The following is a 26,924-nucleotide window of genomic DNA, read 5'->3' as shown; positions in this document are numbered from 1 at the left end:
ACATTTTTAAGGCTAATTTTCTTTGTGCCTGGTTCTTTGAGTTATTTTCCCTTTCTTGCTAGACTGTCTTATTTTCTGTCAGATGATCAACAAACATTTCCTAAGATCCCATGGTTACTGAGAGAGCAGAGGCCCTTCTCTTTGATTCGGGGACTTCTTTCCACAAACCAGCTTTCTCAACCATTCAAATGCCAAGTACTAGTCAGTGCTAGACTCTGCTCCCCTAATTTTCCTGTTCCTGCCTCTGCCTTTATGGGCATCCAGCCTGTGGCAGGAGAGATCAGATCCTCTGAACCGAACTTGCTTTCTCTGTTTTCTCATTTCTTAACCCTTGTTGGAATCGAGTATCCTCTGAAAGCTCCAGTCTTTCTTTCACACAGCTCTTTCCTTCAGCCTCACTTTGTTGGGGCTGCCAGGAGTCTCTCCACTCACCTCCTGCCAGTCACCCAGCTTGCACTCAGCCTTACTCCTGGCCCTTGCACTGCCTGGTTCATTCACCCGCTTCACTGCTCTGCGGGTTTTTTCTTTTCTTGGACAGGACAGAGGAGGACAGTACGCTTCTTAGGACTTTAAGATTAAGTGATGTTAGGAGATGGGTGACTTTTCCTCCTTTGCTCTCCCCTCCTTTCCACCATCCACATCAGGGACTTTTTATTTCATTACCACTGTCACATTTCAGGCTTTCTTTGACTATCATCACAGCTTCTGCCATATCTATGCAGCACTTTGAAAGGATTTTGATTTTTGAAATTTAATTTTGTCCTAAACAGAGGTATCTGTTAAGTCATGTGTTAGTGATGCTCAACACAAATTTTAATATTTGTGAGAAAGATATTTATTGAGTTAAATAGTCTTTATCATATAAAATGTGCATGTGTAAGGTGTCAGAAGGGTGCTGGTGGTTGATGAAAGGACACTAACAGACTCAGGGAAAGTGTAAAGGATTAAAGGACCTAACCCGAGGAGAATGGCTCTACAGAGCAGGAGGCCCAGCAGTCTGTCCCATTGGCAGGGCCAGCTGCCCCGGCTGTCAGTTCTCATAAACAGGCAGGCCCTGCTGCCAACGATAGTGCCCTCTGGGGACTGGCTCCCTCAGGCCCAGCTATTCTCACCGTGGTGACAGTGCTGGGTCCTCTGGGTTCCTCTCTGTTTTAGTGGTGATCTTGCCTGCCCAGCAGTGTGAGTAACTGCTCACAACCTCAGCACATTCCTCAATTTTTATGGCAAGATTGGGTAACTTGAAGATCAGCATCTCAGATGTATCGTCTTCCTCGCAGGCTTCAAGCCCGCATGTCATCTATTCCTCCAGGTACACTTAACTCTACACTTTGGTCGGCCTTGAACTAGATCAATAAAAAGTAACTAGAAGGTTTGTACACAAATCACTTGTGGAGTTCCTCATCAAGTTGGACAATTTTGTCTTTAACCTTTGTTCGGGAGTTAAGTATTAAATATTCATTAAATAATATTACACTCACTGGAAAGAAGGGATCCTTAAATGAGTAGAAGTAGCATATCTGTTTTGCCAAAATAGCATATATTCTTGAACTAAATGACAATTTTTCCCTTTATAACTTTTTATTCTAGTCATTGTTTTTTGAAGTGTCAGTGCTATACATCTTGCATTCATTCAGCCATTTATATGTGAGCTACAGTTGCCAGAATTTGCTTACTAGTATGGAGAGGTCTATTTTCAGATTTAGGAAATTTCTGGAATGTAATTTCAGAAAGAAAAGGAAACCGCAAAGTGATTGGAAATTACCTTTAGTTATATTAGCTCTCACCCCCTTTCACCTATTCAAGGACATGCTCCAGCAGTTACTCCCCTCCTTCCATATCATTCCCCCCCCCCCATTAGTGTGCAAATAGTATAGAACCTTTATTAAAAATCACAAAAACCCCCAACTTTCTTGACCTGACATCTCCCCTTCAGATGCAACCCTATTTCTTTGTTCCTTTTATAGCAAAATTTATTTTAAAAAGTGTCCGTATTTGCTACCTCCAGTTGTTAGGGTTTGTTTTCCCCTCTTTTTTCTAACTGAGGTGCCGTTCACTCTGAACCCAGTGGAATCGGGCTTTTATCTTTACGACCCATGACACAGCTCTTGTCAGAGGTACCAGTGTGCTTCACCTTCTTTGGCTTCTAGGAAATCCCCAGGCTGGTTTTCCTACGGCTTCACTCCTCCTTCAGAGTCCTCATCACAGTCCTTCCTGTCTCCCCAATCTTTTAACATGGGAGTACCCCAGGGTTCAGTCTTCAGTAGGTCTTTTTCTAGTATTTATCTGATCCCATGACTTCAGCTTTCATCTGCTTGTGGATGATTCCTAAATTTTTATCTCCTTTGTAGATCTGAGCTCTAGTCTTAAATACGTAATTGCCAACTGCACTAGTATGTCTCCACTTGCTAAACTATGAAACTGATATGGCCTGCACCTCCAGACCTGCTAGTATTTCTTTCCCCTACTTTCACACTGCCTTGTAGGTGACTCTTCCTGACCTAATCTCTTCTACCTGCTAGCCTCTTTTGTTGTTCTTGACCATTATCAGAGATCCCTCTACACCGCCTTTTCTACCCTCCCTCTGCACCTCCCTCCTACCATGAGATACATCAGTGTAATTTAGGGTAACGCTTTCCTCTTAAGAAAAGTCTCTGGAAATTCCCTCATCATCACCATGATTTCGTCTTCCTTCATTTAAAATTTTGTTCCTGGAGTGCTCCTTTCTCTGTGGAAAGTCTCTTAAGATAGCTAAAATAATTTAATCCCTTTTGTCTAAAAGATTGCCCTCTTTCCACCTGTTCCACATTTTATTCTTCTGCAGAATGGATGGTCCAGTCTTACAAGAGATTCATGCTGGCTCAGCCCACCATAGTTCAGCTGAGCTGAGGCTGTCCTCAGTGGTGAGACAAAATGTGTCTTGAAAACCCATCAATCTAATGTATGTCCTCTGGAATTGATACATAATAAATTGCTAGGAATGATTGTTTTTCCCCTGGAGATTTACTGAGGTCCAGCAGTGGTTCTTTCTCCTACACAAATCAGTTGTGTGTTTCTTCAAGTTGGACAATTTTGTCTTTAATCTTTGTTCAGGAGCTAAGTATTAAATATTACTTATTAATTAATATTATGTAGTATTATTTACTTAAGTTATACCTATTTACCTATAACTTTATTTTAAAAATATTTTTATTGATTTCAGGGAGGAAGTGAGAGGAAGAGAGAGAGAGAAATATCAATGATAAGAGAGAATCATTGATTGGCTGCCTCCTGCATGCCCCTCACTGGGGATTGAGCCCATGACCTGGGCATATGCCCTGACCAGGAATCAAACCGTAACCTCTTGGTTCATAGGTTGACTCTCAACCACTGAGCCATGCCAACTGGACAACTTTATTATATAATATCTATATATATTTGTTCAGTATTTATCCTGGAGAGGATGGAGGAATAATGGAGAGAATAATGGAGTGGATGTTATGGTGAGCAATGTGTACAAAGAATGAACAAGTTAGGTAAGTATGCATATTAGTTTGTTTAGATAGAATTTCACTTACATAGCAGGCTCTGTAGGAGCCCCATCCCTATCCCCTGGCTCTCTTGTTTCCATCTCTTCTATCTATCTTTATCTCTTGAAGACTTTTTTGCTAAGAGCATTTGAGATGTGGCCTGAGGGCTTTTGTAGGCCACGGGAGCTCAGCCGCTTGCACTTGATGCAGGCTGGAAATTCTGAAAAGTTAATGGCTCTAGGAGAGCCATCTACCATTGTGTATTGGGAGATAGTGTATAAATACCTCTTCCTTGGTGGGATCATGCTGTGGCCTCCTCCCCTTCCCTGTCTCAGGTTTCCATTCCCCTACCAGTGCTTCCATGGTCACATATGAACACCTGCACTCAGATTTGTGTGTCAGGATCTGCTGCTGGGAGACTCCAGCCTCAACCAGTGGAAATTTATTAATGAGAAGAAAGGTCATAAGTGAGAGAGAATGGATTTGAAAGTAGAGTTTGGATTCCATTTATTAAATAGCAGATAACATTTTTACATGATAGTCATATTTATGTAGTAATGTCTGTGTCATAAGTGTGCTTTCATTTATATGTCTATGCACATTTACTGGGAACATGACTCTTAAAGCTGCTGCTTACTTACCTCTCAGAATAGTTTTCTAGTCTTGCTACCTTGAAAAGATGTCTTGCCTTGAAGCATGTGTGTGATATTATTTTAATTTGAAACTGGTGCTGTTTTAATTTATTTCTCCCCTCCTTTTTATAAAATGCCCCCCCCCCGCCCCCCAACAATTGGAAACACTCTATAGTAAGTAACTTTTAGCATGGGAACATTTGCAGTGAAGTGTTAACATTTCCCCGATTAATTAGCATGTAAAAACCAGCAACCACTTTACCATCTTGGAGGAATGATATGATGAGGTCTACTTAAATAGGACTTTCCTGTGACTGGAAGTCCCACTTGTGAAATGTGGCTGAGTGTCCTCAGAGAAGTTACTCGGGAGATAAAGCCCTTTTCTGTCCACTACTTTCAGATGCGCTTTGACAGGTGCATTATACATCTTAGTAGGATACTGCGCTGTTTAGTTTTGGCGACTGCGTACCGTGGGCCTTAGTTTGCTGTGCTGTGTTGGGCTGTTGGCACATGTTGGACGGTTGGTGATGAAATTGCTGCAGACCCGTGGAGATCTGATAGTATTTCATCTTTGTCCTTGCTGCACTTTCTTGCTGTCTGTGATCTACTTCAGCGGTCGCCAGCCTTTTGGAGCTTACGGACCACCAGTTGGCGACCGCTGATCTCCTTGACCAGCCCCTACTGCTGTTTCTAATCTGTGTTTTCTAAACGAGAGGCAAGCTTAGGATTTCATTGGGGAATCAGACAACAAGCCTTCTTAAATTGCCCACTCTGTCATCCTGAGACATTGGTGACAATAGGGTGGGCCTAGTCAAGAATGGGGGCACACTGTGCAGAAGGGATTTTGTAATTACCACTTAAATAGGTCTGGTGGGCAAGGTTAGAATCTTTGAAGTCAGAGTGCTTATGATGCTAGAACTACGGCCCGCGGGCTGGATCTGGCCCGTTTGAAATGAATAAAACTGTTGAAAAAAAAGACCGTACCCTTTTATGTAATGATGTTTACTTTGAATTTATATTAGTTCACACAAACACTCCATCCATGCTTTTGTTCCGGCCCTCCGGTCCAGTTTAAGAACCCATTGTGGCCCTCGAGTCAAAAAGTTTGCCCACCCCTGTGCTAGATAGTAGCTTTGAATTCTTACCAAAGGACTGAAGCTTGCCTGGTGAGTAAGGATAGTGCTGGATCACAGGCAATTTTACCCAGAAGACAATAATCATATGGTTGGCATAAGGACATGGTGTATCTTGCTTCTCTTTGAGATTATGTATTATGACAGTGTTAGCTGTTTAATGTAAGGGTGCTCTGTCTTTAGGCTTAAGCCTAGTCAGTGCCCTATAGCTACTTGTTAAGTATATCATGATAAGGGAAATGTGAGACAAGCATCATTGCTAGGTTTCTCCTGAGGTTGAAAGAAAGAGTTTAAAAAGTTTTAGTGTGTTTTCAGTTATTGACTTTTTTACTTATATGTGTTCCAATAATGTGTGCAGTAAATGCTTGGTAATGCTGTCACTAATTTGGTATCTTATGTTGTTAAGGGAGTGGTTTTACAATATTCTTGACTTACTGGTACTTTCTATCAATTTTAAAATTGTAAGACTTTTAAAATTTTTTAAATTTAAATTGTAAAATCATCACAATTGCAATTATAGAAACATTAAATTTGTAATAAACTTTTCACAGCTGGTGAGTCTGAAAATTAACTTCTAAAACATGTTCCCAGGGTGGAATATAATTGCTCCACAGTGTTTCATGAAAAAAGAAAAAGATCTGAGATGGATTGTTGTATTTATCACTTGGGCTAGGTTCCCAGCTTGGTTATGCAAAGTGCACATCAGCTTGTTGAATTCTCCGAGAAGTCCAGCTGGAACCTAAAGTGATTTGTTCTCAGCCCAGCATCTCCCAGTCTTTTGGATAATCTTAACTCCTGTGGAGTAGTTTAAGAAAAGCTCTATTAGAGAATCTCTATATATATAAAGGCCTAATATGCAAATTGTCCTCTCAGGAGTTCCACCGGGGGACCAGTTTGATCGCTCACTATGACATGCACTGACCACCAGGGGGTGGCGTGGAACGAAGGAAGGCCCCAGCTAGCGGTCAGCAGCCAGGGAAGGGAGGCCCTGGCCGGCAGCAGGAAGGCCCCAGTTGGCCCTGATAGCTTGCCAGGCCTAGGGAACCTACCCGTGCACACATTTCATGCACCAGCCTCTAGTGTTATATAGCAGTCTCTGATATGCACAGATTTCAACTACCATGCAAGGGAATACTGTCGCTGCTTACAACACTCATGATACCAAATGTGTGGATTTGCCACGCCAAGCAATAATTCAGTTCTCTATAATGCCAGGTGGGTGTTCTACAATTTTAATTCATCTGTGACACTTACTGTCTGGAGTTAGTGCAGACCTCACAGGTTAAGAGCTTAGTCCCACAGTCTGCCCCCTACTTTAGACATTTGCGGCAAATAGTGGGTTTCTAGGTTGCCTACACTTTTTTTTTCTGAGTTGGCTACAAATTGTGGCTCCCCTGATTCCCCCTTCAGGTTTGATAATTTGCTATGATGGCTCACAGAATCCAAGGAAACACTTTACTTGCTATTATAAAGGTTACAAATGACCTGCTAGATAAAGAGGGAGGGACCAAGGCGAGGCCTACAGGGTCCCACGTGCAGGGGCTTCTGTCCCTCTGGAGTTTGGGATGTGCCACCCTCCTGCCACGTGGATGCATTCACCAACCCTGAAGCACTCTGAACTCCTGCATTTCCTGTTTCTATGGGGGCATGATTGATCAAATCATTGGCTATTGGTGATTAACTCAATCCCTAGCCCTGCTCCCCACCTCAATAATTAGGGGGCTGGGGTGGAAAGTTCTAACCCTCTAATCACCTGGTTGGTTCCTCTGGCAACCAGCCCCCATCCTGAAGTTATCTGGGAGCCCACTCAGTGCACTGCCTTAGCATGCACTCAGGTGTGGTTGAAAGGGGCTTGTGCATAATCAGAGATTGCCTTTCACACTATCACTCAGGTAATTACAAGGGTTTCAGGCACTCTTTTGCCAGAAACCAGAGATGAAGACCAAACATATTTCTTAGTATGTCACAGTATCACATGATTTAGTTAAATAACACTAGTCCCCCAATAACAAGATTCAGATTTCAGTCACCATGATATATTAACTTTATAAAGTACAAAGTTGGCTGCTAACTCCTCAGTATACAGATCAGCAAATTAGTGTGTTAATAACATATGCCTATCTGTTGCTCAGTTCGCAGACAGGGAAGTGTGTCCTGCGCTGCCTCGTCTCCCAGTATAAACCCACATGACATTTTACAAAACAGGGTAATCAAAAGAGGGAAGTGGCCAATAAAGATGAAAGTGCAGCAAAAAAAAACAAAAAGTGGTGATTCTGGAAGTGAAATCTAAATTGGGCCTAAGTGGAATAATGACTGCCGGTAGCAGTGTTGACACAGAGCCTTTCGCTAGACTCTGGAGTCACAGCCAGAGGCACTCAGTGAAGGTGCTTAAACTATATAAATATCAGTTGTACTATTTTTCACTTCTCTATACATTATAACCAACAGTAAGAGAGTTTTTTTTAATGTTTTGACAAACATTTTTAAAGGTCAGTAAACAATGTAATTTTCCCATTGATTATTGAGATAGCTTTGTATAGTTTCAACTTGCATGATTATTTTTATGCTTCTGCACTACCATGCTAAGTGAGGACTCCCTGTATTCTTATATTTGCCAATCATCTGTCATCTTACCTCCAGTGGAAGTTAAGAAGAATTACAAAATGTACTTTGAGGAACTTACAATAAGTTATTCTTTATAAAAGCATAGGTTTTTAATGTATGTGTGAATAGAGGATATATTTTTTAAATTTATTTTTTAATTACAGTTAACATACAATATTATATTAGTTTCAGGTGTACAACATAGTGATTTATCTTTTGAATGAATCTAACATAAATAGCTAAAAAGTCCTTCTTACATAGTATGCACACTATGTTTTTGCCTTTACTTGTATGATTTAAAATAGAATGGTCCATTGTTTGTGGTTGACCTTTTCTGGACAACTCAATACTACCCATGAATACTGATTTGTAATTGTATTGAAGTTCTTTGAGACCTTCTTGGTAATCCATACAATTTCATGTAGGGATATTTATTATGGATTATGCCAAGGTTTCTGTGGTACAAACCCCTAGTCTAACTCATCCTTCATCAAGAATTAAGAAGCCTGCTAAGGAGGTTACATTAATCTCTGTCCCAACAGAAAGTTCTCTAATGTGAATCCTTTCTCTTGGCTTAGCTTGGCATGAGGTCTCTCCCCTTAGATGCCAGCACTGAAGACTACTTACAAGCAGAGAAAGGTTATTAGGGAACCAGGTCTGCTTGAGTTGACTCCTGTCCTTTGTAGCTGACTCATCACTACGTGTCCTCAATATTAAAAGTTATGATTTACTGTTATCTTTTATCCCCAGGGTGTGATCTCTTAGCCCTGAATATATTAAATCTTCTGTAGGTATCATTAGACCCTAGAAAATATAGCTTTCCTTCCCATACTCAGGATGGGAAGTAAAATTGTCAACTGGGTTGAAACAAGTCTGGTGGCTATTGATTCATCTTTTAAAAATCTAGTCATTTCTGTTTATAATCTATTTAATCTATGTATTCTTGTAATGGATACCCTATTTGGAAAATCCAGTTAAAATAGGGACACTTAGGAACTACATGAAAGGAAAATAAAATAAATAGGCATAATATATAAATCTATAATGAACAGGGACCCTTTCTGTACAGTAGAATTATACCTGTGGTTGAACCTAAGTGGTCAAAAATACTGCATTTGCCCTGGCAGAGGTGGCTCAGTTGGTTGGAGCATCAACTGTGAACCAAAAGGTTGACAGTTTGATTCCTGGTCAGGACACATACTAGGTTGCATATTTGATCCCTGGTGGGGGTGCATATGGGAGGCAACCAATCAATGTTTCTCTTATACATTGGTGTTTCTCTGTCTCTCTTCCCCCTCTCTCTAAAATCAGTTAAAACATATCCTCTGGTGAGAATTAAAAAAAAAGTACTTCATTGTTTTGCATTGACAAAATGTATGGACATTTCAGAATAAGGTTTTGGAAGAAAAATTTACCAGTTATGTTTCCGCCTCACGTTTATTTTCTACCACTTTATATTTGCAAAATTCATATTTAAACAGACTCCTGGATAGTAGCCCAAACTAATGCCTTCCCACTGAGCTTACAATTCCTGTTTTGTGTCAACCAGTAAATATTTTGTGAGCATCTACTATGTAATTAGCTTTAGATCTGTTGGGAATAGGAAATTCTGAATTATTAAATATCACCGATGTCTTTAAGGAACTTAAACTCAAATTGGAGTAATAAAGTTTTCATAGAAGCTACCATGAATAGGTGCTGTGCCAGTCTCTCTGCTAGGACTTTAGAGCAATTGTTCTTTAAGTGCCCCTTCTCTGCTGAGCTGGCTGTAAACAAATCATCTGGGGAACTTATTAAAAACTAGAGGCCCAGTGCATGAAATTCATGCACGGGTGGGGGGATCCCCTCAGCCCAACCTGCACCCACTCCAATTGGGGGACCCCTCGGGGGATGTCCAACCTCCCTCACTATCTGGGACCGCTGGCTCCTAACCACTCACCTGCCTGCCTGCCTGATTGCCCCTAACCCCTCTGCCTGCCTGCCTGCCTGATCTCGCCCCCAATTGCCCTCCCCTCCCCTCCTGATCTCGCACCCAACTGGCCTCCCCTGCCAGCCTGGTTGCCCCCAACTGCCCTCCCCTGCTGGCCTGATCTTGCCCCTAACTGTTCTCCCCTGCTGGCCTGATTGCCCCTAACTGCCTCTGCCTGCCTGATCACCCCTAACTGCCCTCCCCTGCCAGCCTGATCTTGCCCCCAATTGCCCTCCTCTACCAGCCAATTTGGTTCTGATTGGTCAGTTTCTATGCCAGTGAGTGTCAAAAGCTCCGCCTCCTAGGTAGCCATTGGCTCCTCACAGTTGACCCAGATTTGGTTTTGATTGGTCAGTTTCTATGCCAGTCAGCATCTCTGGGCCTATCAATGGGGCCTGATCAGAAGGCCGGGGCTGATCAGCAGCCCCAGTGGAAGCCTGGAGAGAAATGGAGGTGAGGCTGTTGGCCAGGCTGGGAGAGAAAGAGGCAAGTTCTTTCAGACCCTGCATTTCTCTGCATGCCTCTCTCCAGGCCTGATCCGCAGCACCCTAGTCAGTGCTGGGTTGGGGCGCTCACAGTGGCCCCAGTCAGTGCTGGGTCGCCACGGCAACCCAGCACTGACTTCTGGTCTGGTCGAGCCTTGGGTTGACAGGACCCTGGTTCTTTATTATATAGACTAGAGGCCTGGTGCACAAAAATTTGTGCACTCCGGGGGGGGGGGAAGGGGGGTCCCTCAGCCTGGCCTCTGCCCTCTCGCAGTCTGGGACCCCTCGGGAGATAATGCCCTGGTGGCTTAGGCCTGCTCCCGGGTGGCAGAGGGCAGGCCCAATCCCTAGGTGCAGCCCCTGGTCAGGCTCAGAGCAGGGCCGATTGGGGAGTTGGGGCGCTGCCCCCTGTCATGCACAGAGCAGGGTGGATCGGGAGGTTGCGATGCCACCCTTAGTCACGCTCAGGGTAGGGCCGATTGGGGGGTTGGGGCACCGCCCCCTGTCACACTCAAGTCAGGGTCGATGGGGAGGTTGCGGCGCCATCCCCTGTCACACACAGAGCAGGGCAATCAGGGGGTTGGGGCACTGCCCCCTGTCACTCACAGAGCAGGGCCAATCAGGGGTTAGGGCGCTGCCCCCTGTCACACACAGAGCAGGGCCCATCAGGGGGGTTGGGGCTCCGTACCCTGTCATGCACAGAGCAGGGCCCATCAGGGGGGTTGGGGCTCTGTACCCTGTCACGCACAGAGCAGGGCCAATCAGGGGGTTGGGGAGCTCCCCCTTGTCATGCACAGAGCAGGGCTGATCAGGGGGTTGAGGAGCTCCCCCCTGTCACTCACAGAGTAGGGCCGATAGGGGAGTTGGGGCACCGCCCTCTATCACCCACAGAGCAGGGCCGATCAGGGGGTTGGGGCGCCGCCACTGTCACACTCAGGGCAGGGCCGATGGGGAGGTTATGGCTCTACCCCGTCACACACAGAGTAGGGCCCGTGGGGGAGGGGGGGTTTGGGGCACCGCACCCTGTCACACACAGAGCAGGGCCGATCAGGGGGTTGAGGCGCCGCACCCTGTCACAGACAGAGCCGCAGGGCGATCAGGGGGTTTAAGCGCTGCCCTCTGTCACGCTGATCCCGGTGTTGGGAGGCCTCTCGGCTCCGCTGATCCTGGTGCTGGGAAGCATATTACCCTTTTACTATATAGGATAGAGGCCTGGTGCATGGGTGGGGCTGGCTGGTTTGCCCTGAAGGGTGTCCTGGATCAGGGTGGGGGTCCCCACTGGGGTGCCTGGCCAACCTGGGTGAAGGGATGATGGCTGTTTGCAGCTGGCCACACACCCTTCAGGGTGGGGGTCCCCACTGGGGTGCCTGGCCAGTCTGGGTGAGGGGCTGAGGGCTGTTTTCAGGCTGGGGGTGACTGAAGCTCCCAACTGCTCCTTTTTTTTCTTTTTTTTTTTTAATTCTGGGCCAGCTTTAGCTCTGAGGCTCCAGCTCTTAGGCCTCCACTGCTGAAAGAAGGTATCTGGTTTGTTTTGGTTCTATAATCGAAACTCTGTATCAACTCCAGCTCTGAGATCCCGGGCTCACTGAAAGCAGGTTTCTGGGGTTTTGTTTAGCTTCTATATTTGTTACTATGTTTCTTAAACTGCAGGCTCAGAGGCCGGCAAGGCAGCAGGGAACGTTGGAGTCCTCTCACTGAAGCAAGCAAGCCTCATGTTAGTTTCAAGCTGCCTGGCTGCCGGCTGCCATCTTGGCTGGCAGTTAATTTACATATTGCCCTGATTAGCCAATGGGAAGGTTAACGGTTGTACTCCAATTACCATGTTTCTCTTTTATTAGATAGGATAAAGAGCACTGGGCCTCACCCATTAACTTCCCCCCTAGATCTAATGTGGGGTTCAAGTATGTGTTTTTCTTTTTAAATAAGCAATGCATAGTACAAAAGATGTACTAGAAGGTTTTATGGTGAAAACAGTTCTTTCTCTCTATTCTGTAACCATTCAGTTTTCTTTCCCAGGGGCAACCACTTTTACCATATTTTACACATTGTTCCAGACATATACTATGTGTTTAAAAATGTGTGTGTGGCCCTCGCTGGTTTGGCTTAGCGGATAGAGCATCAGCCCTTGGACTGAAGGGTCCCGGGTTTGATTCCAGTCAAGGGCATGTCCCTCAGTTGCAGGCTTGATCTGTAGCCCTGGTCAGGATGCATGCAGGAGGCAGTCAATCAATGATTCTCTCTCATCATGATGTTTCTATCTCTCTCTTCCTCTCTGAAGTCAATTAAAAAATATTTAAAAAATAAAAATGTGTGTGTGCTTGGTTGGAGGTGTGGGACATAATATACAAACAGTTCTGTGCCTGGCTTTTGTTTCTTTACAGCATATTTTGGAGATCTTTCTATCTCTTCCTACAGAGCTGCCTCATTCTTTTGAAAGGCTGCCTCTAACAGCTTGTAAGAGCTCCGCAGGGGATTCTAATCACTGCCAGGTTTGGGAGCCACAGAGAGACTGTGTGTTAAAGGAGTTTAGAGAAAGTTTTCTTGAAATGTTAATTCCTTAAGTCTTACATTTCACAGCAAAGAACTGGTCTCAGCAAAGCATTTCATGTATTTCTAGATACAGGTTGTTTTAGAACAGATTTTCGCATAATGTTTCTTCTTTCTTATTACAGTTATTAGGTAGAATTTATCATAATATACTTTTTAAAAATCCTTCCTTTATTAAGAACAGTGCCAAGCAAACCTTTACGAAATTGCTATTATTTATCCTTTATCATCATGGCAAGCTTTTTCTCCTCCAAGATGATTTTCAAAGTTCTTAAATTCTCACATAACATTCATTTGGGGTGGCATTTATTTGCTCTTTTATTCGTTATAAGTAGAAGTTTAGTCTGTTTCCATGAAATGGCACATTTACTGGGCACTGTTTGCATTATAACTTCCTATAGTTTCCATAGACAGACCCCATAGATGGCTGGACAGGCAGATAGTAAATTGCTAAAGAGGAATAAGAAGAGTATTAGTTTGAGAGGTGGAATGACTATAGGATGATGAAAAGCACACATGTTTAGCTTTTTGCATATTTCAGAAATTTCAAATACCTTTTCTTTCTTAGAACATTCTAGTAGAAATTATTACCTTCAAGAGAACAGTTTGTGCTTAAGCATAAAAATTTGTTTAATCCATTTACCCTTTACATTGCCTATTCTGTGTACTTCAGTGTCAGATAGACAGTGACAAGCAGAACAAGCATGTTTTCTTCACTCAAGAAGCAAACTGTATAATGTAGCAATCAGCATGTAAATTATATTTGATGTCTATATTTCATATGTTCATCTTGGAACAAATTTAATTAGAAGCTTGTCAGCAGGATTTCCAGCTTTTTAAAAAGGGGTGCATTTTGTACCAATGAGCACTCCTATTATTGGATCTTCAGTTCCTCCTTATTTTACTCTCATGTTCTTTGTTCAATTCCTTGTTTTATTGTCTTCCTCCTTCACCCTTATTAGCATAAATGTTCATAGTCAGCTGGTTGGAAATAACTCAGGAAGCCCTGGGACAGTTGGAAGCTTGAGTCAGCTGTTGGAGTTGGGGAAAATGTCTAATTTTCTAAAATTATTATGAATTGAAGAAATTTGATTCAGAGTCTGTACTTCATTCAAAACCCTTGTTAAATATAGTTAAGCACATAATATAGCAATAAATAGCTTTAATGTATTAAATATAAAATCTTCTCCAAAATTGAACTCTGCTATACTCAATTTATAAAGAAAAGCACTTAATTTTATGAAAAGTTTGATGTCAGCAAGAAAATAACAGAAGTTGAGTACTTCATGAACCACAGACTTAATCATCACAAGTCATTAGTTTGATTTTCATTGAAAATATTTCATATATGCAAATTATAAATTTTTACTTTACCTGCTCTCTGGTAATACAGTATCTCAGGGTTAAAACACTACTTAAAATGTTATTTAAAGGTGAAAATGCCTATTAGCATCCTAGTACTTTTAGTAGGAATGTCAACCTAACCAACGCTGGTGGGGAAACTAAGGTCTTTGGACTAGCAAAACTGTTGTTCTAAGCATTTTATGTGTATTAACTTAAATTTCTTTTTTAAAAATATTTTTTTATTGATTTCAGAGAGGGAGAGAAACATCAATGATGAGAATAATTGATTGGCTGTCTCCTGCACACCCCCTACTGGTGATGGAGTGTGCATAGGCAGACTGACTCCAGAGAACTCAAACATCAAAAATTAATTAAAAATTGAAAACATTCTTTTTTTTTCTCCTTAAAGAATGGCCATTTGAGTATCTAATTAAGTGTTCTCTGAAAAACATAAAATTTTTTATTCTCATAGAAGAAAAAAATATTAAGCTTAATTATAAAGCCAAGTTTCCTGCTGAAGCTCAGATTTCTTATTATCTTATAGGTAATAAGCTCAGAGCTATATGACCTGTGACTGGTTCGTAATAGAAACATGAAAATAGTAATGGCTGCCGTTTATTATTTAATATATTTACTTTGTCAAGCCCTGTGCTTTGTATATTTACATTTCTTGTCCTAGTTAATCCTAGGGGAAGTCCTGCTCAGGGAGATTAAGAAATTTGCTCAAAGTCAAAACTAATGGAGCTAGAAATCAAACCAAGCCTTTCTATTTCCAAAATATACACATCCCACTGAAGCCAACTGACAATTGTTTATCTGAAACTATGGTGGGCAAGCCTTGCCTGGCTTATAGCTATCCCTAGACCTTAACTGATGCCAGAGTTCAATGATAGGATATATGAACAGCAGGTTGTCAGCTGTCAATACTCCTGGAGTTAATTCACCTCAAAGGCCACTCACCACCCCCATTGATGATGTTAGTGTGGGCCTATGGAGGTCGCACAGTGACTCAGTCTTCTCATGACTAGGAATAGTTTGGTGCTTGGGCAGAAGGTGAACTTTTGATACATAGGTGAAAACTGTACTAAAAATTTTTTTAAATGAATGAATTCTATTACTACAGCCTCATCTTTTCTAAGGAAAGATGAAAAATATCTAATTTATATGTTGAAAGACCTTTCTCTTTTTACCAACTGTTGCCTTTAGTTCCTATTTCAAATTCTTACAAAATTCAAGCTGAATAGACTTTTTAAAAAGTTGCTTGTACCTTTACCACAACATATCTGTAGCCAAATAAGTTTTCAGCACTGTTAATCAACAGAAATATACTGGGGTCATCGTGTTGGGGGGCACTGTACTTGGTACTGAGAGAGATCTTGAGCTCAATTCCAGAAATAGGGTATATAAAATAGTTCAAGATTAGGCATAAATGAATGAAAATGGGCATCAATAAAATGTCAAAGGGCTTTCTGTGGGGTGAGCCAGTGCAGTTTTACCACGGAGGAGGAATTTGAGTTGACAAGAATTGTTGATGACGAATGGAGAGAGTATTTGAAGCCAGAGGAATATCCACTGGAGTCCACTGACAGTAAGATCTTAAAGAATTTGGCCACCCACTCTTCTAACACCAAGAGTAGAGAATATAAATGGGAGCATTATCTGAGAAGGAAAAAGAGAATGTTTGGTAGATCATAGGGTATTCTGGTTAGTCATTAATTCAATTGTGTTCTCTTCACGTGTCAAAAAAAATGCCAGCTAAGCAACAATTTCAGAAGATTAAGACAATAGAAAGTGCTAAAGTTGTCACTTTCCCACTTACCAAATGGCATTGAGGCTATTGATGGAAGCTATTCAGCAAAGGTCAGATTGGCAACCCTGTAGGAAACCCTGTCCCCTGCACAACACACACACACACACACACACACACACACACATCTAATAAACATTGAACATTTGCTGTTAGGAAAAAGGGGGTGCTTTGAATATGAAGGACAGTTTCATAAGAGAAATAAATGGTGGGAGAAACTAAAGAAAAGTTGAAAATGATTCTTACAAAATTTGCTTTCAGAGTTCTGCCTTTATGTGTTCTGCTGCCTTTGTTCTTCTCTTAAAGCTCTAGTGATTCTAAAATTCTTTTAATGGGGGTCAGGGCTGGGAGAAGTCATCTCATCCTCTGAGAGAGAAACTGAAATGTATATAGTAACTCCTTTTAGTGCCCTTCAGAGATCTGAATGACCTTCTTGGTTTAGGAACATTTAAATTTTATGTTTGATTTGATTTTTTTTTTAAATATATTTTATTGATTTTTTACAGAGAGGAAGGGAGAGAGATAGAGAGTTAGAAACATCGATGAGAGAGAAACATCGATCAGCTGCCTCCTGCACATCTCCCACTGGGGATATGCCCGCAACCCAGGTACATGCCCTTGACCGGAATCGAACCCGGGACCTCTCAGTCCGCAGGCCGACGCTCTATCCACTGAGCCAAACCGGTTTCGGCTGATTTGATTTTTTAATGAGACTGATAATTTGATTTTTAAAAAATGGTTAATTTAAAAGATTGCTTTTCAGACTTACTAATTTATTAAATTCACTGTCAAGTTCTGAAATTTTTGATGAATGAAAGCTGTAAATGTTTTGCTAGTTGATTAGAATTGGTCAAAACCTGGAGATAGCTCTGACATTTTAGTAAAAGAGTATGTAGGGTGAATATGGGGGTGAAGAACTTAGAAACTGGAGAGAGGAACCATGGGTCTTTGAGGACTATTAGGTAAGTTTTGCCCCAAGTATCCTTAATTAACTGGGATGTCCGTATGTTCTCTTCGTTCCATAAGTCTTGTGGCAGTCACCCTTATTTATATATCTTAGATACTCATGGATGAGTTTATGATATGTGCTGATTTAGGTTTTCCAAGACACATCTAACAGTTTTTTCTCAGTAATTGATTTGGTGCAGCCATCACTTTTTACGAATGAGGAATGTGGTCATAATCAAGGTATGACAAGACAAACCATGATGTCTAGAAGTGTCAGATTGGCATCTGTGGCCTTGAGTGTCAGTTCTGGTCTGAGTATAGCACCAAATGAATCTCAGTCAATCTCTCAATCTCTCTCTCTCTCTCTCTCTCTCTCTCTCTCTCTCTCTCTCTCTCTCAGCAAAGGGAAGATTATTACAGTGAAAGTAACAAAATTCTCAGCATGTGAGAGTGGTCCCAAAAAGAGTTGTCCAAATGAACCTCACTTTCAAAATCAGGAGTTTGATTTTGAACTCATGTCATTGAATGTAGAGATTCCCTCACATATCTTTTCACTTATCTTCAGTGAATTTTTTCTTTGTCCCATCTTAGCGACCTGCTGATATTACATGTGTACCTTACCAAGATTATAAACTCTACTACTTCAGAAATTTAAAATTCTGAATATTCTACCTTTGAGCATAATCTCTGCTTCTTACTGCTCACTTGCTCAAGGCCTTCCACTGAGTCACTGCTAGGGACACAATGACACCCTCAGACTATCTCACCATCTTCTTACTACTTTCTTCTGTCTTCATGCCCCTTCATGCCCCAGCTTAGATATTATGGCTTGTCATTATACTAGAGGCCCAATGCATGACATTCGTGCAAGAGTAGGCCTTCCTACCCCCTGCTGCTGGCACTGGCTTCGCTCTGGCACCCGGGACCCAGGCTTCCCTCTGGGCGCTGGCAGGCACCTGGGACCCAGGCTCCCCTTGCAGCCCTGGCTTTGTCCGGAAGGTCCTCCGGAAGGACGTCTGGTCTAATTAGCATATTACACTTTTATTATTATAGATTAACTCCCTTGTTAATATCCTCAACTTCCTTTCTAGTCTTTGCCTACAAAACCCCACTGTGGCTGGGCCCAGCCTTCTCTGGGCCTGCACCCCATGGTTGAACATCACTGGAAAACAAATACTCAACTGTGCAAAAATAGTTGCACTGTGAAATTCCTTCTCACTGACCTCAGGGACCCTCCAGTTTCTAAGCTCTTCACCCCCCCACACACACCCTATGTACTCTGCTACTGTGTTTCCTTTCCTCAGATCAACTATTTTATGCCATTCTTTCCTCACACCTTTCTGCCACTTTCCAAACTCAGCTGATTATCTTACACCAAGTAAGCTGAGAAAACAAGCTTTTGAACTGTAGTGTGACACCCAATTTACCTGTCTTTTTTTTCCTTTTGTCCCTTCTGCTTTTGGTGTAGGATAAAAAAAAAAAAATTCTCATTCAGGAACATGAAGATTTACTCCTATGCTTTACTTGAGGAGATTTATAGTTTTAGCTCTTATATTTAGACTAGAGGCCCCGTGCACGAATTTGTGCATGGGTGTGGTCTGGTCAGCCCGCCCTGATGGGGACCCATCAGGCCGGGTGGCAGGGGGGAGGGGCCGCAGGAGGTTGGCTGGCCCCACCCCTGATTGGGGTGGGGGGGCAATTGGGGGTGGGACCGGCCAGGAGCAGGGGCCATGGGAGGTTGGGGGGGCCAATCAGGGCTCTAATCGGGCTGATTGGCGACTGGTCATTCTAATCATTCCGGTTTTTCTAATGTTCCAGTCGCTTGGCTTTTATATATATAGATATTTAGACTTGGGGCCCAGTGCACAAATTCATGCACCTTGAAAGGAACTGTGGGCCGTGAGGCTGCGGTGGGCACAGGGGCAAGTCTCGACCCATCCTCTGTGCCCCCGCCTGGCCCCTCCCACTGCGGTCCCTGGTCCCCTGTCTGCCAGCAGCCCCGCTCCTGCCACAGCCACTCCCACACTGATGGCGCCAGCCCCACTCGCACCCGCTGTTGGCGTGGAGCAATTGGGACTGGCGCCAGCAGCAGGCATGAGTGGGGCCGGTGCCATCAGAGGGTGCAAGTGGCGGCTGCTGCCCCAGTTGCCCCTCAGGAGCAAGGGGAGGTGGAGAAGCCCTCAGAGGCAATTGGGGCCAGCAGCAGCCGCTTGCACCTGCTGACGGCTCCGAGCGATCAGGACTGGCACTGGGCACCAGCAGCAGGTGCGAGTGGGTAAATCATAGAAGTAAATCTTCATGTTCCTGAATGAGAATTTTTTTTTTTTTTTATCCTACACCAAAAGCAATCGGTGCCCCACCTTGGTCTGGCACCCCTGCTCATCCGCTCCACCATTCTGCCACGGCCAACGCCTGCCATGTTCCGTGCTCTGCCACCTGCTGCTGATGCCCGCCATGTTCCGCACGCGCTCCCTGATGGCCAGCGCATGTCATAGTGATCAGTTGTTCGGTTGTTCCGTCATTCAGTCTATTTGCGTATTAGCCTTTTATTATATAGGATACTAGAGGCCTGGTGCACAACATTCATGTACGGGGCGGGGGTCCCTGCACCCTCTCGCAGTCTGGGACCCCTCGGAGGATGTCTGCCTGCTGGCATAGCACATCCCTTAAGAGGTATAGCACTGCCGCAGAGGCAGAAGAGGCTCCCGCTGCTCGCCAGTTGTGAGCCCAGCTTCTGGCTGAGTGGCGCTCCTCCTGTGAGAACACACTGATCACCAGGGGACAGCTCCTGCGTTGAGCATCTGCCCCCTGGTGGTCAGTGCACGTCATAGTGACCGGTTGTTCCACCGTTCTGTCGATTTGCATATTAGGGTTTTATTATATAGGATATGATCTATTTTAGTTCTTTTTGGTATATGGTGTGGAGTGGGAAGGTCCAAATGCATGGTGTGTGTAATCTACACTAATAAAAGAGAAAAATGGTAATTGGCGTACGACGATACCCTTTTCATTGGCTAATCAGGGCTATATGCAAATTAACTGCCAACTAAGATTGGTCAGTTAACTGCCAACTAAGATTGGCAGTTAACTGCCGACAAGATGGCGGCTAATTTGCATATGTAGGCATAATGCAGGGAGGTGAAAGGGAAAGCAGGAAGAAGCCCCCTGCCACTGACAGTGATCTGAAACCCAGGGGGGAGCTAAGAGCTGGGGGGCAGGGCAAAGGTGGCCCTGGGGCCGCCTTTGCCCTGCCCCCCAGCCATGATCGGAGAATCAGGCACCTTTGCCGCCCTGGCCAGTGATAGCAGGAAGTAGGGGTGGAGCCAGTGATGGGAGCTGGGCACGGTCGAAGCTGGCAGTCCCAGGAGCTAGGGGTCCCTTGCCTGGGCCTAAAGCGAAGCCCACGATCGCGGCGCCCCCCGCTGCCACTGCAGGTCCCCGCTGCCTGGGCCGGACGCCTAGGCCAGAGGCGTTAGGCCTGGGCAGGGGCGGAGCCTGCAACCGCGGGGAGCTGGGGGTCCCCCGCCCAGGCCTGACACCTCTGCCGGAGGCCTCAGGCCTGGTCAAGGGGCTGATCCGGTGATTGGTGATTGGAGGGTGATGAGGGTCAACTCCTCTGGCCGAGGCATCAGGCCTGGGTGGGGGGCAGAGCCGGGGATTGGGGGGATATGATGGTCTCCTTGCCCAGGCCTGAAGCCTGGGTCAGAGGCGTCAGGCTTGGGCGGGGGGTGGAGCAAGCGATCAGAGGGAGATGGGGGTCCCCTGCCCAGGCATGATTCCTGGGCCAGAGGCCTCAGGCCTGGGCGGGGGCCAGAGAGAGTGATTGGGGGGAGATGGGGGTCCCCTGTCCAAGCCTGACACCTCTGGCGGAAGCGTCAGGCCTGGGCAAGGGGCCGATCAGGCGATCGGAGGGTGATGGGGGTCAACGCCTGAGGGCTTCCAGTATGTGAGAGGGGGCAGGCTGGGCTGAGGGACACTCCCCCCCCCCACCCAGTGCACGAATTTCGTGCACCGGGCCCCTAGTAGTCTATAAATGTCCATTAGGTCATTTTAGAAAAATATATTCTCATTGATTTTAGAGAGGAAAGGAGAGGGAGAGGGAGAGGGAGAGAGAGACAGAAACATCAGTGATGAGAGAATCATTGATCGGTTGCCTCCTACATGCACCCCACTGGGGATCGAGCCTGTGACCTGGGCATGTGCCCCGACTGGGAATCTAATCGTGACTTCCTGGTTCATAAGTCAACGCTCAACCTCTGAGCCACGCTAGTCAGGCATGACTTACATTTAAGTCTGTCATTCATTTTGAGTTTATTCTTGTGTATGGTGTAAGTTGGTGGTCTAGTTTCATTTCTTTTAGCATGTATCTGCCCAATTTTCCCCAAGATAGGTCATGCTTTTTAATACTGATAATTCAAACTTGTCTATTTCCTAGATTTTTGTTTTGCCTGTTTGTTCTATTGAATACCGAGAGAGTTGTCAAAATCTCCCACTACAGTAGCTGAAACTGGTTTGGCTTGGAGGATAGAGCGTCAGCCTGCGGACTGAAAGGTCCCAGGTTTGATTCTGGTCAAGGGCATGTACCTGGGTTGCGGGCACATTCCTAATAGGAGATGTGCAGGAGGCAGCTGATCGATGTTTCTCTCTCATCGATGTTTCTAACTCTCTATCTCTCTCCCTTCCTCTCTGTAAAACATCAATAAAATATATTAAAAAAAAAAAATCTCCCACTACAGTTCCTAGTATATCATCCTGGTGAATTGAAATTGTTATGATTACTGAACATGTTTATCTCATATTTTTCCCTTTAGATTTTATGTAGCTTAATATTAATATAGCTATACTGTCTTTTGATTATACTTTTCATGGTATTTATTTGCCCATCCTTTTACTTTTAATCTTTCTGTATCCTTGTTTTATGCTTCTTTCTTATAAATGGTGAATTATATTAAGTCATCTGGATAATGTCTTTTATTGTTGTTGTTAATCCTCACCCCAAGATATTTTTTTCCATTGATTTTTAGAAAAAGAGGGAGACATGGAGGAAGGGGGAGGAGAGAGAGAGAGAGAGAGAGAGAGAGAGAGAGAGATGTGAGAGAGACACATTGATTGATTGGTTGCCTCCTGCATGAGCTCCCGATCAAATCTATAACCCAGGTACGTGCCCTTGACCAGGAATTGAACCCATGACCCTTTGGTGCTCTAACCACTTAGCACCACTGGCCAGGGCTGGATAATGTCTTAACTGAAGCATTTAGTCCATTTGCATATAATGTAATTAAATATATTTTTAAATGTCTACCTCCACTTTGTTTTGGTTTTTCTGGTTTTCTCCTTTTTTTGAATTAATTTTTTATTCCTTTTTTTCTGTGACTAGTTTAGAAGTTATACTCTGCATTTCTGTTGCTTTAATCATCTCCCAAGGAATTATAATAGGCATCTTCAACTTATTATTGATGTCTGTTAATCATTATTTTTTCCTCTCCTGCCAGTACAAATACCTTAGGACCCTGTGACTCCCATTTGTCCTCTCCTGACTCAGATGTTGCTGTTGTCATGTGTTTTAGTCCTTTATATATTTTTAAGTCTCACATGACATTATTTTGTTTCATGTAGTTAGTGTTCATCATGTAAATTTACCCACATATGTATTAGTTTCCTTTTCCCTTGCATCCCAGATCTCTTTGTGGTCATTTTCCTTCTGCAAGAAGTACATCCTTTTGTATTTCCTTTACTGTGGGTTAGCTGGAAGTGAACTCTGTTTTGGGTTGTCTACAAATACTTCCTCCTATTACTTTTTGGGAGTGCCAGTGTTATAAAATTTTACCTTAATAAATTACTTGGGTTGTAGCAAAACTGCTGGGGTCTGTCTTTAATAAATTACTCCTGTTTTCAAGATGTCACTAATATAGTTTTTTCAGTCCCTTGTTGGTTCCCTTAAACTTTATTTAAGTGCCACTGTTATATACTCCATGGGATAGAGTATTCTAAGTACAGGGCCTCAAACTAATTGAACTGATTAATGGGGGCTCTGAGACCTAAAGCAGAACTGTTAGGACTCAGTACTCTTACCATGTCAGTGATGTCACTCAAATTTACTAACCACCTCTAGCTGATGACAGCCATATTTTAAAGTTAGTTTGTATCTTAGTTGTATCAGGTTGCCATAGCAAAATACAATAAGACTAGAAGGCCTAAGTAATAGAAATTTATTTTCTCACAGTCTGGAGGCTGGGTGTTCCAGATCAAGGTCCACCAGTTTGGTTTCTGAGAAGGGCTCTCTTCCTGGCTTGCAGACAGCTACCTTTTTGCTATGTACTCATGTGGCCTTTCTTCTTTATGTGCATGCAGAGAGAATGCAAGCTCTTTGGTGTCTCTTATAAGAACACTGATCCTATGGGATCAAGGCCCCACCCTGTGCCCTCATTTACTTCCCAGAGGCTTTATCTCCAAATAAATACAGCTGCACTGGAGGGTTACAGTTTCAGCTGGTATATTTGGGGGTGGGGGCGGGGGGCACAAACATTAAATACCATAACAGTTGGCACTTACATAATGGTTGAGGGTCTTATGGCTTATAATTGCATTACTTTTAATGTCTCTGCTCTGCTTATAGTAATTCACTTCCCATGTATTTGGATATATTCTCCCCCACAATTATTTAGCAAGTGTGTAGGGTAGAGAATAAAATTTATCCTTGCATGTATTCTACAAAATTTATTGGGGAGTTGGTGTACATTTCTCAGGTAAATTCCAACCAATCTAAATATAGTTAAGTAAATATTTTAAACTGATTTACCTATTGGCTTTATTTTTCTTTACCTTAGCTGTGTTGGAGTAGAAGAACATCATGCTGTTGACATTGACCTATATCACTGTCCCAACTGTGCAGTTCTACATGGATCCTCCTTGAGTAAGTACTAGATGCTCAAAAAAAATTGGAGTTGAGTACTTAATGTGGACCTGATAATACTTCTACTTCCCAAATTTGGTCATCATACTGAGTTTGACTTGGAGTCCTGTCCCAGCCATCCTATCTACTTGAAGCCAGTCCCCAACAGTTCTATCCAGAAGATGACAGAGGGTCCAGACCAAGTCTCTGCTGATACTCTTCTTCCTGAGCTGGCAGAGCACAGCCAGGGAAGCTCTCACGTCCTCTGGAGGGAACCAGCAGACAGAGATGATGACATTTATTCTTAGCTTTTTACAAATGCTTCAGAGGAATAGATTGAAATATTATTGTTGTACAAATGTGAGAGTAGAGATTTAAAGACTTTGAAATAGGTTCTTACTACTTTTTCCTTTAAAATTTACACTGCAGCCCTAACCGGTTTGGCTCAGTGGATAGAGTGTCAGCCTGCAGACTGAAAGATCCCAGGTTCGATTCCGGTCAAGGGCATGTACCTTGGTTGCTGGCACATCCCCAGTAGGAGGTGTGCAGGAGGCAGCTGATTGATGTTTCTCTCTCATCGATGTTTCTAACTCTCTCTCTCTCCCTTCCTCTCTGTAAAAAATCAATAAAATATATATTTTTAAAAATTTACACTGCAAATGGGTTTTTATGTCCATTAAACTAAAGGGAAAAACTTTAGACTTAGTCATTTTAGAACAGAAAGGAACCTTTTACTCAATATGCCTTGATAAACACTTGGATCAGCTATAGGTAACCTGTATATACAACCTCTTTATTTTGAATGCAGAATTTTTTCTATTCCTTAAAAAAAAAATAGAAATTTTGTTCTGAGGTCATGGGCAAGTAATTTTTTAGAGACTTACTAGCAACTGACTGCTCATATGTTTTGTTAGAAATGTTATTAATTTACCAAATTTCTTTGTAAGAGATTTAGAAATTTAAGCTATATTAATGCATTAAAATATTTCCTTGTAAAATACAGAATATCTATTTTGCTGTTACTACACATAAAATTTGAGATTAGCAGGTTGATAGAATTGTTACTTGTGTAATTGGCTAATTGCATAAATATTTTTAAAGGTTTTTATTTTATGTAGCATTGAAGTACATGTACTATATCACTTGATATAATTATTGACTGAGTGATTCTTGAAGGAAGTAAATAATACTGTTTTGTTATTTGAAAAAGAAAAACAGAACTAAAATTGCTAATAGTTTTAGTTTAAAATTTAAGCACATAATCCCAAAATGAAATAATTTAATTTTTATGAAATATTAAGTAGGTTACTATGAGGCAGAGTAATGTACGTGTGATGTACCCTATTTTTTTCCTATATGATTTAATTTTTTAAAAAGCTTGTCATGCTCACTAAATTGATTTCACAATCCATAATGGATCACGACCTGCATTTTAAATAACGATGCATCAGAGAGAAGACTATATTACCTGGCCCTTCAGTGCTTCTTTCCTTGAATAACAGATCAGGCACTGGCTATCTTCTGGGCAGAAGTCCAACTCTGAGTACCCAAGGGAAAATGACCAAGATCTAGTAATCTCTTACATTTTGATTTAAGACTTGTTTTCCCTACTCTTTATCCTCCATACCCAACTTGGATAATCCACTTGGTCCCTTTCCGTCTACTATGAAGCCTTTTTTGCTTGCCATTCAGGTTTCCTGTTCCTTTTGGAGCTCCCCAGGAATCCTTATTATTATAGATACCATCTACACCAGTGGTTCTCAACCTGTGGGTCGCGACCCCTTTGGCAGTCGAACGACCCTTTCACAGGGATCGCCTAAGACCATCCTGCATATCAGATATTTACATTATGATTCATAACAGTAGCAACATTACAGTTATGAAGTAGCAACGAAAATAATTTTATGGTTTGGTCACAACATGAGGAACTGTATTTAAAGGGCCAGAAGGTTGAGAACCACTGATAGACAGTATGATACCCACTTAACATGGTGAATTTAGACTTTACCCTTTTATGGGAAATAAGAACTCTATTGGAAGACAGATATCAAAAAAAAAGCCTAACACCTAAACATATATTCTCAGTGCTCTTCAGGCACATGCAATCCAAACTCAAAATTTTCTCTTTTCCCCATGAACACTACTGAAATATTTCCTCATTGGCCTCCTTCCTTTAAGAGATTCAGTTAGCTCTTACAGTGGCTGATTTTGTGTGTCAAATGTGTTGACACAACAGGATAGTCATATCCTTCTGTTAACATCCTCCAAGTCTGAACATTTAAAAGGAAACCTTAGTAATCGACACCTTATTGGGTGTCAGGCACTATGCTAACTAAGTACTTGATCTATGTTATCTCCTTTGATATTTATAACAGCGTGATGTGAGAAAAGTGATCTAATAGCTCTTTAATGTAGCTGTTTGGCAGAGCTAGAGTTCAAACCCATAGCTGTCCAATCCCAATCTGTTCTAATTCTAATCTGTTCTGCAAAAATGAACATTAAAACAATGTAATATCATAGTTACTTATCAAATGAGCAGCCTTTCCTTTTCTTTCCAATAACGATTGACCCAGGGCTTTGAAACAGGCTGTGTATATACATTGGTAAGAGTGTGAGTCACCTGCCACTTATCTGAAGGCAGTTAGTTTTGCAATTTGTAGCTAGTATCTTTAAAATTTTGAGTATTTCTTCTCGCATTTTTAGGAATTTCTCCCAAGGAATTAATGAGGGAAACATATTTATGTATATGAATATCAATCCCAACTTTGTTTGAAGAAAGATTCAGGATGGACAAAGTGCATAAGAATTAAAAAATGATTATAATATGATGCATCTACATCTATATCTTAAAATCTAAGCCACTTTAAATTGCTTTTGAGTATTTATTAACGAGAAAATGGTCATGGTATAATAAGAAAGGTAAGCAGAATTATGATCCTAGTTGAAAATAAAATGGGGGTGTTTATCTATACATACATGTAAGGGAAAAAGCCCGGAATTAAATACATTTGAATTTTAGAAATGATTTTAAATAAGAAAAAATAAGACACAAAGGAT

The 26,924-nt window shown here is 42.6% G+C and overlaps 1 protein-coding gene across 1 annotated transcript in view; it reads left to right on the top strand.

The window, feature by feature from the left end:
• KDM7A (lysine demethylase 7A) overlaps nt 1-26,924 on the top strand; it is an 86,531-nt gene that overhangs the window by 15,349 nt on the left and 44,258 nt on the right. Inside the window, exon 2 of the mRNA XM_081102476.1 lies at nt 23,803-23,888. Within this exon, the coding sequence (XP_080958602.1) occupies nt 23,803-23,888 (86 nt within the window). The remainder of the gene's footprint in view (nt 1-23,802; nt 23,889-26,924) is intronic.

The sequence above is a fragment of the Myotis nattereri genome, assembly GCF_964212035.1.
Source record: "Myotis nattereri genome assembly, chromosome: 11".
NCBI classification, from domain to species: domain Eukaryota; kingdom Metazoa; phylum Chordata; class Mammalia; order Chiroptera; family Vespertilionidae; genus Myotis; species Myotis nattereri.
Note: the sequence above shows the minus strand (reverse complement) of the source record. Positions and strands in the feature narration are given on the sequence as shown.